The 12,971-nt window shown below is 48.1% G+C and overlaps 1 protein-coding gene across 14 annotated transcripts in view; it reads left to right on the top strand.

Moving 5' to 3' along the window:
* The window catches only part of CEP112 (centrosomal protein 112), a 415,833-nt gene that overhangs the window by 359,756 nt on the left and 43,106 nt on the right, over positions 1–12,971 (top strand). For 13 of the 14 annotated variants that reach the window (XM_055090371.1, XM_055090379.1, XM_028498151.2 and 10 more), the window contains one exon: positions 12,801–12,890. The exons of the other annotated variant lie outside the window; for it this stretch is intronic. In XM_055090371.1, coding sequence (XP_054946346.1) covers positions 12,801–12,890 — 90 coding nt within the window. The remainder of the gene's footprint in view (positions 1–12,800; positions 12,891–12,971) is intronic. 14 annotated transcript variants of the gene reach the window in all.

Raw genomic sequence — 12,971 nt, 5'->3', positions numbered from 1 at the left:
TGTCTAAAGAAGACTGTTGAGAGAGAAGAATGGAGCGATGAGAACCTGGTTTGGGAGAGATCCGCTATTTGAAGGGGAGAACAGGAGGAGGAGCAAAAAGCTGGAAGAGAGACGAAGATCCCCAGGGTTTCGTGGTGTCAGAGGAGACGCTCTCTGGAAGGAGAGGTTCTCGCAGCGGCCAGGGCAGCAGAGAGGTCAAGGCACGTAGAGACGCGAGGAGGGCCATTGCGCTGGCCAGGAAAGCCTCACTGCTGACCTTGCAGAGAGCAAGCTTGATGGGGTGTGGAGAGCCAAGTCAGGCTCTAGGCGAGGAAAATGGTAGCTGATGGGGGAGAGTGGGGGTCGTGGAGCAAAACGCGTGAGAAACGTGGCCGTCGTGGGACAAAAGACCATCGGGATTAAAGGGGCCGGGAGGAGGCTGTCCCCAGGGCTGGCGTCCGCGCTCGCGAACAGCACGCGCGAGGGGACCAGTTTCCGGCGGGCAGCGGGGAAAGTCAAGACGCCGAGAGAGGCTCAGCAGAAAGGGAGGGGCCGGCAGTGTGACCGGGCCTCGCGGGGCACGTGATCCTGTCCGGAAGGGCCAGTGGGTCCCCGAGTCACTAGATAAAAACAAGCGTTTCACCTAGCTAAAATTTTATTGGCGTTATTTTTATGGTCATTCACGGTGAGTTTGGGATTTCACATTTATTCTTGTTCTTCCTCATCCTGAAGTCGGCAGGCTCAGTCGTAAGCCGATGAGCAGTTACTCTCAAGTACGTACGGACCCGACCTGTGGCATTGACGTGTTAGATAATATCTGTGTACGGTTTCGGTTGTATGAATTTGATCCTGTCAGTGTTGTTGTGAAGTTGGAGCTGTACTTGCGTGTGACCACCAGGAACCTGCGTGACCACTTGTTCGCGGCTGTGCCATTTGTCTGTTGGCGCTTCAGTAAATGTCCACGTGGAAGGGTGACGCGCTACCACCAGCTTCTGAAATGTGCTGTGCCAGCTTCTGCTGGGCTGTCTGTGCTGTGATCACCGTTTAGTGCTGATGCGTGAACGTTCCAGGTCTGTGCCGCGCTCTTGGGGCGTCTGGTCTTCTGCCCCCGCCAGTCCTTCCACGGACATGCACCCCCACACGATCTATTCGGTCATCTGATTATTCTTCCGTCTTCTCCACAGCGTACTCCAAAGTGTCGTTTTCATCTTCCAAAGGCGCGCGTGCACGCTCACAGGTGTGCAGGTGTTGCTTTCCGTTGTCATACACCCCCATGTTAGACCCAAAGGAGGTATTTTTCGCCACAGTGATTGTGAAAAGTGAAACAGGCGTCCTCTTACAACTGCGTTGGGTTGAGTAGTTGAACTGCAGTCATAGTTGCAATCTTGAAACCCGTCTGCACAGTGAGGGGTTAATGCTGAGACTTCTTCCCTGCGCGCGTGCAAGTGTGTTCTCATGTATGTATTCGTAAGTGTACTTTTGCCTGTTCACGGTTAAAGGGTGCATCAGAGGCACAGCGCAGCGTCACGTAGCAGCTCGCACAGTCCGTACCTGCGTGACCTGTGTCGGTGCCGCTTGGACGTGCTGTCACTGAATAGGGTGCCTGGCACCTAAATAGCGAATAGTGTCACAAGCCGTGCAAATAAGAATTCTTTCATTGTCTTGAGCACCTGAATCGCGCCCAGGAAATGGTCTTCTGCATCTGGGCTCTTTATACTCATCTGGAATTTCAATTCCATGCAATGAAATTGGGTTGACTTGCCTCTTCAATGAGTTCTTTCTGGCAGCGTTATCAGGACTCCTTCATCACGAATATCACAGAGAGAGTTCTTCCATGGCTTTGCGTTTGATTCTTCTCTGCATGTCGTTTTAACCTGTCGGGTTTCCTCATCTCTCCTTCGGCATCGACCTTGTGCCGATGCTTTCTGGTCCCGTCTGGATGATTGTCACGTTATCCAGATCCCGACTAGTCATCCATCAGGCGCTGCAGAACCCCCTCTCTTTGTGGTGTCAGTGCCCTTTACTCCTCTTCCTGTTAAAAGAGGGGAAATGGTAACAAAAACCAGCATCATGTAGCGCTGGCTTTTCTTTTTGTGAGTATACTGTTGCCGCCATATTCCACTGAGAACTTTCAGATAAAGGTGTTATATTGCCAAGCAACAGAAGAAGGGCTATTTTTTCTCTTTTGTGGCCATCTGACCAGTGATCGCTGGTTTACTGGTAGGGGAAACTTACTAACGTCTGAGGGATTCCACACGCCGTTTGGCTGGGCTGGGTCAGCCAGTAGACGGGCATCAGCTGAGGGCACGGTGGCCCATGCTGAGGGGCAGGTACGTATGGGGGTCACACCCACTGAAACCCCTCCAAAGAGCAGCAGATGCTTCTTGTGGTCCACCAGGATGGTACATCTACAGGACGCTGATTCAAGAGAACATCTCCCATTAACCCCTGGCAATGGGGCAGTGGTGGGAGGGTTAATTAGATGCCTGGTGTCCCCTCACGGTGGCTGTCACACGCGACCGCCGTGTGTTAGGAGAGCACGCCCGTCCTCGCTCCTCCAGAGCCGGTGCTCTGTCACTGCCCGTGTTACATGGAGGCTGGGCCAGGCTCCTCCCTTCAAACTCCACCCTTACTGGACGACCAGATGCCCGGTGACGTATCAACACACCACGTGCCGCGAGATCCCAGCCCCGACTTGCCGTCCTCTGCGCGTTTCTCTAACTTTAGGTCTCCTCTTGGTGCACATACTTAATACGAACCCCACGATTCTGTAAGAGTTGGACCCCAGCCCGTCTACCTACCGCTGTGCCCGGCCACCGAGGCAGGAGGGGTTATCGTTGGCAGTTGCAGCCACAGCACAATTATTGGACCGATAAAACATGATAGTATCTTTAATACATTTATTCTATAAACCAAAGTATAAAGAAATGTAATGGGCTGTTTGAATCCAGTGGACGTTTTGATAGGAGCAAACACCAAGGACCTTCCGGCCTGGACCAATGTCTCGATGGCCGTTTTGGACAGGACTAAATGTCCGCTAGTTGTGACCAACCCCTTAGAATTTGAAAAGAGAAATGAGGGCACTGATGGATGCACTCTCTTGAGGAAACAAGAAGGGACACCCCTTTGGACAGTTGAGGGGGCAGACGGGGTAAACCTCAGACATTTTTATCTAGGGACGCAGTAAGGAAAGGTAGTTATGTAATTTGAGGGGGGGGGATGAAATCTGGAGAAATTTTAGCAGGAACACCCCAACTGTTTTCAATGAAAAGCAGCTTGTTCTTTATATAACTGGTTCATGTCACCAGTAACCGCTATTACCGTAATCTCTGGAAGCCCCAGAGATTACTTTAAAAATATGGGCACGGGGCTTCCCTGGTGGCGCGGTGGTTGGGAGTCCCCCTGCCGATGCAGGGGACGCGGGTTCGAGCCCCGGTCCGGGAAGATCCCACATGCCGCGGAGCGACTGGGCCCGTGAGCCACAACTGCTGAGCCTGCGCGTCCGGAGCCTGTGCTCCGCAACAAGAGAGGCCGCGACAGTGAGAGGCCCGCGCACCGCGGTGAAGAGTGGCCCCCGCTCGCCACAACTAGAGAAAGCCCTCGCACAGAAACGAAGACCCAACACAGCCAAAAATAAACAAATTTAAAAATATGGCCAGGGGTGTTACCCTTGTGAAGCTCATAGTCTAAGATGCGGGGGGAAAGTCAGATGAATTCACAATGCGTAAATACGTTACCATGCAGGGGACAGACTGACTTCGTGAGCCACAACTGCTGAGCCTGCGCGTCCGGAGCCTGTGCTCCGCAACAAGAGAGGCCGCGACAGTGAGAGGCCCGCGCACCGCGGTGAAGAGTGGCCCCCGCTCGCCACAACTAGAGAAAGCCCTCGCACAGAAACGAAGGCCCAACACAGCCAAAAATAAACAAATTTAAAAATATGGGCAGGAGTGTTACCCTTGTGAAGCTCATAGTCTAAGATGCGGGGGGAAAGTCAGATGAATTCACAATGCATAAATACGTTACCATGCAGGGGACAGACTGACTTCGTGAGAAATGTGACTTCAGGTGTAACAGGGTAGAAATTCACGTTTGTTGGCCGGGGTTGGAATGATGCTGCAGGCTCGAGGGCTTGCACGTTTGAGCGATTAACCGTGTAAGTAAGTGAAAATTTAAACAGATGACTTATGGGTACTCCCCATTCCCTGGGCTCACGCAGAGGAGGGGTGGTCTCTGTTCTGCAGAGACTGACTGCAGTGCAAGTGGTTCTCACACAGGCTGAATTAGGAAATTCCTCTGAGATCCTGAAACATCGTAGCCGGGCTTCTTGAACTTGACCCTAGATTCCTACCACCCGAGATAAGAATGTGTTCTCCAGTCAAGCTGTCTGGAGGAACGCAGTAGGGCAAACGTGCTTTGAATTTCCGGAGTACAGATGCACTGGCCACTCCCAGAGGAGACGTGGGTGACGTCAGGACGGTCTCTGTGTGACTAGGGAACACTAACGAGGTGTGTCAGGAGCTTCCAGCTTCCTTAGATCACCCAAGTTTTGGAATAACATGATTTTTTTTCCTGGAACCTCTGTGAAGACTGGGAAACACTAACTTTTTAAAAAGTGCAGTTTTAAGACTTTTAAAGGAAGGTTTTTAGGAAATATTAAAGGCCTGAAAGTAGGTGAGAGAGAGAGAAGAAAAGAGAGGGAAAGTGAAAACTTTCGTATTCTTTGGTGAAAGTGCTACTCTTGTTTTTTTATATTGGCTGCAATACTTTTGCCTTTTCTGTTGAATCAGTAGCCTAATAAATACTATAACAATAGCTCATATCAAAGTGCAATTTCTCATTCCTACGGTTTGTTGCAACAACTAAAAAGTTTTCACCGGAGAGGAATTTTGCCTCACGTGAAGAGTATCATATGTATTAAAACCCCTTTTCTTCATACCAGTACCACAAGAGGCTGACTTACGAGGGTTAAAAAAAGAAAAAAAGGTACTTGCATGGAGTGTGAAAAAATTAAAAGCCTGAATGGAAGCCTTAAAGGAAAAAAATTATACTATTGTGTTTTGAATATGTTAGTGGCCTCGGCAGTAACCGTGGTTCTAGTTCAGTAACTTTACATCTAGAGTACAAACCTGTTCTCGGTTCTACAGAATCACTAATAAAACTTTTTTACGGTTTGTTATTCATTCTGGGTAGGTCTGAAGAAATCACTTTAAAAGAAATCTTGACTGGCATTTCAGCTGAAGAAGACTTGTTGCTTTTGTTAGTAGGTTTAGCCTACTTAAAAATAAAATAAAATTAAAAAAAGGAGCCACAGGGGCCTGTGTAAACAGCCAGCAAGGCCACCCAGTCAAAACGTCACTCTCTGCTCTTGTGTCATCTCCCCTAACCCCAGATTTGTATCTCCTCATCCGGGGCACAGGGCTTGGGCTTTTTGCTGGATCCCAATTGTTTAAGATGTGACTTTTTTAAAAAAAAGTAAGTCCATAGAGCTGACCCAAAAGTAATGAGATTTTATTGTTTCATTTAATTTTCCCTTACCTTTCGGTTAGCAGTAGTAGAAAGAAAAACATTTGCTGTTTCTGTGTCAATTTACCTGTCAAAGAAAACCTACTGATCAGAAATATTGTCAGCACCATTTGTAATCTTGGGCATTGTTAAAAAGGCAGTTAAGGTTTAAGGGAGAGTTCTCCTTGCTTCCCTTTTATAATTTGTGTCTCTTCACTGTAGTCACAGGTCAGGTGTCATTTCTGTTTGATGGATAAACCAATCAGTGGAAGATGGTTTATAGCAAGATTTTATTATCTGAACAGATATTTTATGACACAAACTTTTAAATCATATTACACGTTTTAAATGGAAAACAGACCATCACCATTTTTTAAAGAAATTTTAGAGTTTTACCATAAGTAAATTGTATCTCAATAAAAATATAAGTAAGCCTTCCCTTTCCTGTTATCTTCTCCTTAGGTCAAAATAAACACCCCACTCCCTGCTTCCAAAATATACACGGGGAAATCCTTACACATCCCGCCTATTCACTGAAGGACGAATGAATCATCTGTTTTTTCTGAAGTAAAACACTAAATTCAAACCTCATGAAAGGAAGGATATGGTGACTTCATGTTTTTTAAGTAGAAAAAGCTTTAAAAATTCTTTTTTTCTTTATTATGGAAACTGTCAAACATACGCCAAAGGAGGGAGAATGATATGCAGAATCCCCATCTACCCGCCGCCCGGCTTCACCAGTTTTTAACAGTTTGCGGGGCTGACTTCTTCTTGGCAGTGTCTTTCATGCAGACACTCTGCTTTCCTTCCTTGCTCATCTCCTTGGCTACACGGAGTTGCTGCTGGTGAGTCCCCTTCTGTGTCTCACCAGCAGAGGCTCACCGGCTTCCTTGATTCCTGACCACACACTTAACGCAAAATCAACGACTTTGAGAACCCCAGTTTTATATTATATTTATATATATATATATATATATTTTTTATATATATATTTTATATTATATATTTTATATTTATATAGGGCAAAACTTCATCCGCAATCTTTTTTGCTTACATCTGCTTCAAGCCAGTCCCTTTAAATAAAAGAACACTGTACCATTCAAGGTCCCACCTCCGGGAGAACATGTGCTATGGGCCAGAACTCAGGGAAGGAGCCGTTTACGCTTCAGCCCTCAACGTACGGCTGGCCCGGAAGATGTACCGTCGACCTCGTGGTGACTTGTGACAAAGCCAGACACAAGCGTGAGCCACGACCTGGCAACACAGGATGAGGCAGGATGCACGGAAGACACACCAAATCTCAAGTCAGTGAGAACCGGTTTGAAAACTCCTAAAAAGTGGAGGGCACAGTTCTGTAGAACGGGTGATTCAGGAGAAAGGTGACTTCTATACTACTGATTCCGTTTCGATCTGCAAGTGGATTTTTCCACATTTCTCACAACTGAGGCTTTTGGTAAAGATGGGAAAGTGGGGAGTTTGAGATCATGCTGTCTGGTGAGAGCCTGCGGTGCAGGTGTCCCGGGTTATGAGACAAGTTTGTGTGCTCGGCCAGCCAGATGGACGCCCACCCCCCGGTCCCACCCTCAGATGAGGGGAGGACCTGGCTGAGAGTTTGGCCAAAGACAAGGTCAGCAATCTCTAGAAAAACTTGTGATAAATCCTAAGTCTGAAAGCCTCTGTCATGCCTTGTACACTAGGAACACTCTGACTATATCTTTTGTATCATTACAGCCCAGTATTTCTCCTTTCCAATGAAGTTTTCCTTTATTAAATAACTTTTTAACCACTTATAATTCAAACGAACTTGCATTTCATGTGTCCATTATTAAAAGGCGTGTATCTGCCATCATTTCATGTTTGTTTAATTGACTCAGACCTGAGAGATACTTTGGTGGGTTTTTTTGTTTTTTGTTTTTGGCTGCCTTGGGTCTTTGTTGCTGCACGCGGGCTTTCTCTAGTTGCGGCGAGCAGGGGCTACTCTTCGTTGCGGTGCGCGGGCTTCCCATTGCGGTGGCTCCTCTTGTGGGGCACAGACTCTAGGCACATGGACTCAGTAGTTGTGGCTCGCGGGCTCTAGAGCGCAGGCTCAGTAGTTGTGGTGCACAGGTTTCAGTAGTTGCAGCACGCGGGCTCAGTAGTTGTGGCTCACGGGCTCTAGAGAGCAGGCTCAGTAGTTGTGGCTCACGGGCTTAGTTGCTCCACGGCTTGTGGGATCTTCCTGGACCAGGGCTCGAACCTGCGTCCCCTGCATTGGCAGGCGGATTCTTAACCACTGCGCCACCGGGGAAACCCCGATACTTTGGTTTTTAGTAAGACCACAGAAGTCTTACTAAAGCCACTTCTGCGTGGCTTTACAAGTTGAGCAGCTGGCCTCGAACCATGTTTATAAGTTTTATGGAGATAGCGTTGACCATAATACTCTTTCTCCGACGAACAGCAGAGCTCTGGGACCATCGCAGGTGCCCCTCAGGGCACATTAGCTACCCTGGCTTCTCCTCACCCTGGAGAGTCCATGAAACTGTCAAATCTTTTACACTTTAACGCGCTCTCACTACTTTCACATTTTAAATAAACAGATCAAATTATCCTGTAACCGGCTCCCTTTTAAAGAGGGTGGCCTGCCCTCGTCGTTCTTGTAGAGCTGCTTATGTCATGTACGATTTTCTTCTGGAAAATGTCATTCTTTGTCCACAGTCCCCACGAAGTGCTCTGAGAGCCAGCTGAGGGGGGCCGCCCGCAGCAAGCCCGCTCGCATGGCTTTAGAGGCACAGGTTTAACTGGGAGAAAAGAACTGTCTTTCAGCAGTGGCGCAAGTTCACACAGCAGAGCTGAGGCGGGGCTACTTTTGCAGAATAAACAGCGTAGCTGTTCAAGTTGGATTTTGTTTTAGATTTTTGACCCGGTGTTGGACATTCCTTTCTTTAATGATCTTGGGCTTTTCTCAGGAATAAAGTAAAAGTTGTGTTTTGTGGGTGCGTCAAACGTCAGGTTGGAAGGTTTTTGAATAAAGAAGCCACAACTTAAAAGAAGGGTCCTTCTTGTGTTCTCTCAGTAGCTGTGGCCGTGTTCACATAGGCCTCTGGCGAACTGAGGATGAACATCTCATGACCTAATAACTTTTTAGAATATGAGACCAGGAACAGCTGTCCTTTTCCTTTAGTCTGATACAGTTTAACTTTTTGGAAAGTGGGATATTACTTGGTTACTCTCCATTTTTTTAAACTGATTTTTTTTTGAGTATTTTTGCTTGTTTTTATTGGAGTATAGTTCCTTTACAATGTCGTGTTAGTTTCTGCTGTACGGCGCAGTGAATCAGTTATACGTATACATATATCCTCTCTTATTTAGATTTCCCTCTCATTCAGGTCACCGCAGAGCACGGAGTAGAGTTCCCTGTGCTATACAGCAGGTTCTCATTAGTCACCTATATTTTTTTCTTTCTAAAGATGTATTCTTTCTTTTATTGAAGTATAATTGACATACAATATATATTAGTTCCAACTGATTTTTAATAGATAATAAAACCAATTTCTAGACACACTGCTTTCTCTGGTTTACATCTTTAAACTCTGAGCAAATTTGAAAAGTGGTACCTTTGTGAAAAGCAAATGTAACTCCACTTCTGTTTCGATCGTATTGGTAAAGTGTGGTGGATTAATAGGACTATTAGTAGGACTTCGCCGTGTGAAGGGTGGAGAAGGGGTCAGGCCTAACCCTGCTCCCTGCCAGACCCTCACCGTACTGACCCCCTCAGTCGCCCTCCCGCACCTGTGCGCCCTCACGGGGCCTCTCGCCTCCCCGCGCGCCGCCTCCTCTCAGTGTGGGCGTCCCGCGAGGGTCAAGGGTCAGGTTTTTTACCTCTTCTTTTCTCTCCTCCTCTTACTGGCTCCCCCAAGGACGCGTCCCCATCTGCACCTCGGCCCAAGCCCCTCTCCACTGTCGAGACCCCCCTCCCAGCGTGACGGGTCCCCTCGGAGACCCCACCAGCGCCTTAACCTCAACTTGTCAAGGATGACTCTGCCTCCACTTCTCTGACAGCCCCTGGTCCCACCCCCTTGTCACCCCTGGGGGGCAGGATGATGGGGGCTGAGAGGCTGGGGGAGGACGGGGACCCCCAAGTGGGGCCGCTCCCAGGGCTCTGCTGGTGAAGGGAAGGATGCCGGCCAGGCGGAGGGAGGGCACATTTCTGTTTAAAAGAAAAAGGAGATTCATGTCCCCTGCATTCTTTTCTGTGAAATAAAACTAAAAACTAAAACAAAGAAACAAGAGAGTGTTGTTTTCTATTGTGGCAGAAACCAGACAACACTACATTGCCAATAATAATGTCATAGGTATATACATATATAACATGCGTGTACAGATAGAGACCTTTGGAAGATATATTTGTGTCTTCTGTATCTTGAGAAACTTAATACCCTTTAGTTTAACGTGCCCCATTAAGGACTGTTGGAAGCCCTGATGACTGAAGGAAATTTCCTCGGGGAAGTAGTTCAGCTGTGTGCTCGTTCCTTCCCAGACATGGACTCAGTGTCCAGCGTGCACCAGGCGCCAGGCAGGCAGACGTGCGGAGGTGAGAGCCCTGAGCTTCAGGTGCCCCAGTCTCACGCGGACACGGACACTGAGTCCCTTCAACTCTGGGTGGATAAAAGCCCAGAGGCGTCCATGCTTTGCTCTCAGGATAGGTCAGCGAGGTTACACCAGCAAGCAGAGCGATGGGACAGCGTCAAGGCAAAGGAAACAGGTGCAGAGGGAGAAAGGCAGCGTGGAGGAGCACACGTGCTGAACCCGGTCAGTGTGTTGAAGTTCCCGCCTGCTGCCTTATTTCTGGCCACACGGACCCGAGCAAGCTCTTTAACCTCCTTGAGCCTCAATTCCGTCCTTCCTCATGTGGATGAAAGCCTACCTGCTGCGCAAGATTGCGAAGAGGGTTAAAAATAAAGTCCGCCCAGTTGATGGCAGCCCCTGTTGTTCTTGATCGTAGCAACGACATCAGCGTGGCCAGAGCCGGGAGACGAAGGTCCCTGAATCCCACGCTTGCCGGGGAGTCTGAGCTGCGTCTCAGGGGTGCGGCGGTGGTGCCTAAGCATCCCAGCGGGGCACTGACGCGAGATTTCGGTTTAAGATCGCTCTGGCCGCGGTGTGAGGATGGAGAGCGGAAAAGGGTGGGGGCAGAAAAACACGTCCAAGCATTCTTCCCAAACCGTGTTCATTCCTCTCCCAGGTTATGCCATAAGAGAAGCCGATAGGATGCTACTTAGTGTTACAAGATTGTCAAAAGGAAAAAAAGTGCCACTTGGTCAAAAAGCATAGGAACAACTGCATTCATCCTTTGGAAACGGACCACAATAACAGAATTTTAAACAAAAATAGGGTTTTAAGCTCATTGTCAGATTTGGTTGAATTATGGACTTTATAATCAGGTATAATATCAAAAAGCCCCTAAAGCCTTTGCCCTCATTCTCAAACGATTATACTCTTTTAAATAGAGGTTCTTAGCCTGGGGTCCATCCATGGACAGGCTTCAGGCAACTGGACTCCCTGAAATCACAGGCAAAATAATAAGCACTGTTTTCCACGTGGGGAGTGACCACACAGCATTTGCCAGGTGCTCCAGTGGAGCTAGAACACCAGAAAAAGGTTAAGAACCACGGTCTCTGTCTACGTGGAGAAAAGACTGGAATTGCATTGAGAGAATTTTTAGTGGGTACAAACTGAGACATCGTGCCCGAACTCCGGACTCTTCCCCCCGGCTGCTACCCAGCATCTCGGCTTGGATGTGGAACAGGCAGCCCACGCTCGACATACCCCAGGCTGAGCTCCAGACCTTCTCCCCCTAAGCCTGTCCCTCCCGAACCTCCCCAGCTGCAGTCTTCTACCTGCTCAAGCCGCAATCCCGGAGTCCTCTTCGCTTTTTTTACTTTTCATGCTCTGCATCCTTCCCCTGGGGCTGCGCTCTCTTATCTTCAGATAGATTGGGAATCTGCCACTGCCTCACCCCCGGCTGGTCCGGTTCTCCACCACCCTTTCCCAGTCTGTTTTCACGGCCTCGACCCTGCCTCTCTGCCTCTGCCCGTGTCCCTCTTCAATGTGTCCTTCGCGGCAACCAAGGCAACCCTGCCCGCAGCCCCCCAGGAGCCCCGTCTACTCGGGTAAAGCCCGACGTCCTCAACTGCCCTCTGAGGCTTCACGGGACCTGACGTGACTTGAGCCCCATTATGTGCAGGGGTCCCTGCCTGGAAGCTTCTTCCTGCACGTGTCTCTGGGACCTGCTTGCTCTCCTCCTTCAGGCTTTGGCTCAGTTAGGTTGTCTTGGGCCATGTGTTTGAAATTGCAACACCCCTCCTCACCACGCTCCAGAATAGCCCCCTTCCCTGCATTATTTTCCCTCCGCACTTACCGCTGAACGTATATTATACTCACTGTTCGCTTATTGTCTGCCCCAGTACAGCAGAAGCTCCGTGAGGGCAGGGAGTTTGTTTTGTCTGTTTTCTTTCACTGCTTTATTTGCAACACCTATCACAGTCCTTCACCTAGAGCAGAAACTCAGGAGTCTTGATTGAATGAATTTTATTTTGAGAATTCGTTTAGCGTCTTTGCAGTCACTCTTTGAGAGTGTGTCCTGTTTGCCGTCATTTCCCATGTGCTATATCTATAATTACATCAGACTGTTTGAATGGATCCTGTTTCTTTCCTAGTTCGCCTCTTTACTTAAAATAGTAATTGATACAATGATATTTACTGATCTTTCCGTTCCCAGCTGCCCCCAGATGAACCTGAATTTGATTTCCAACAGCTGCTTGGCAGCTGAAAGTGTTCATCTCTGCCTATTTCTTACAGTTTCCTCAAATTCCATGCCATCCTCAATGGCTTAATAAAAAAATGCCTTTAAGGTTACCATAACATACTCAAATTACCAGAGTATAATTTTGAAAAATGTCATGTCGGCCCAGTGTTACGACTCCTAGCTATCAGGACACTTTTCAGAGTGTAGGTGTACCTCGCAGGTGTCCTGATAGAGCTACTTTAATTAGCAATAGTTCTACACTTTATTGCGTGCTCGTGTGTCTATGCTGGGAATAGGAGATGATTTTATAAGATGAATTGACACCTGCTAATGTGTCTGGTGTGTGAGTTTGGAGTTTTTGATGCTTGTTATTCCTAAAGTAGAAAACATCTGGGCCTGATGCTGAAAGGCTGGTTTTGGAGCAGCAGTAATAGACCAGAGATCTGAGGCCTTTCTGATACCAGTTCAGGTGGTAAAACTTTTTTCCAAGGCTGCTAATTTTTAATGTTTTTGTATTTATCTTATACCGTTTCAGGCTCTACAAGACGAGCTAGAAAAGCGCTCGAATCAAGCACGATGTTTGGAGAAAAAACTGCAGCACAAGGAACTGGAATCACAGGAGCAGGTACTGCCCGCTCGGCTGGTTTGCTCGTTCACTTTCTCCAGGCCCCGGAGCTCACGTGTGTCCCGTTTCCACCGGGTGCTT

Source organism: Physeter macrocephalus, chromosome 14, assembly GCF_002837175.3.
Source record: "Physeter macrocephalus isolate SW-GA chromosome 14, ASM283717v5, whole genome shotgun sequence".
Lineage (NCBI taxonomy): Eukaryota > Metazoa > Chordata > Mammalia > Artiodactyla > Physeteridae > Physeter > Physeter macrocephalus.
The sequence above is the reverse complement of the archived record's forward strand: the minus strand, read 5'-3'. Positions and strand labels throughout refer to the sequence as shown.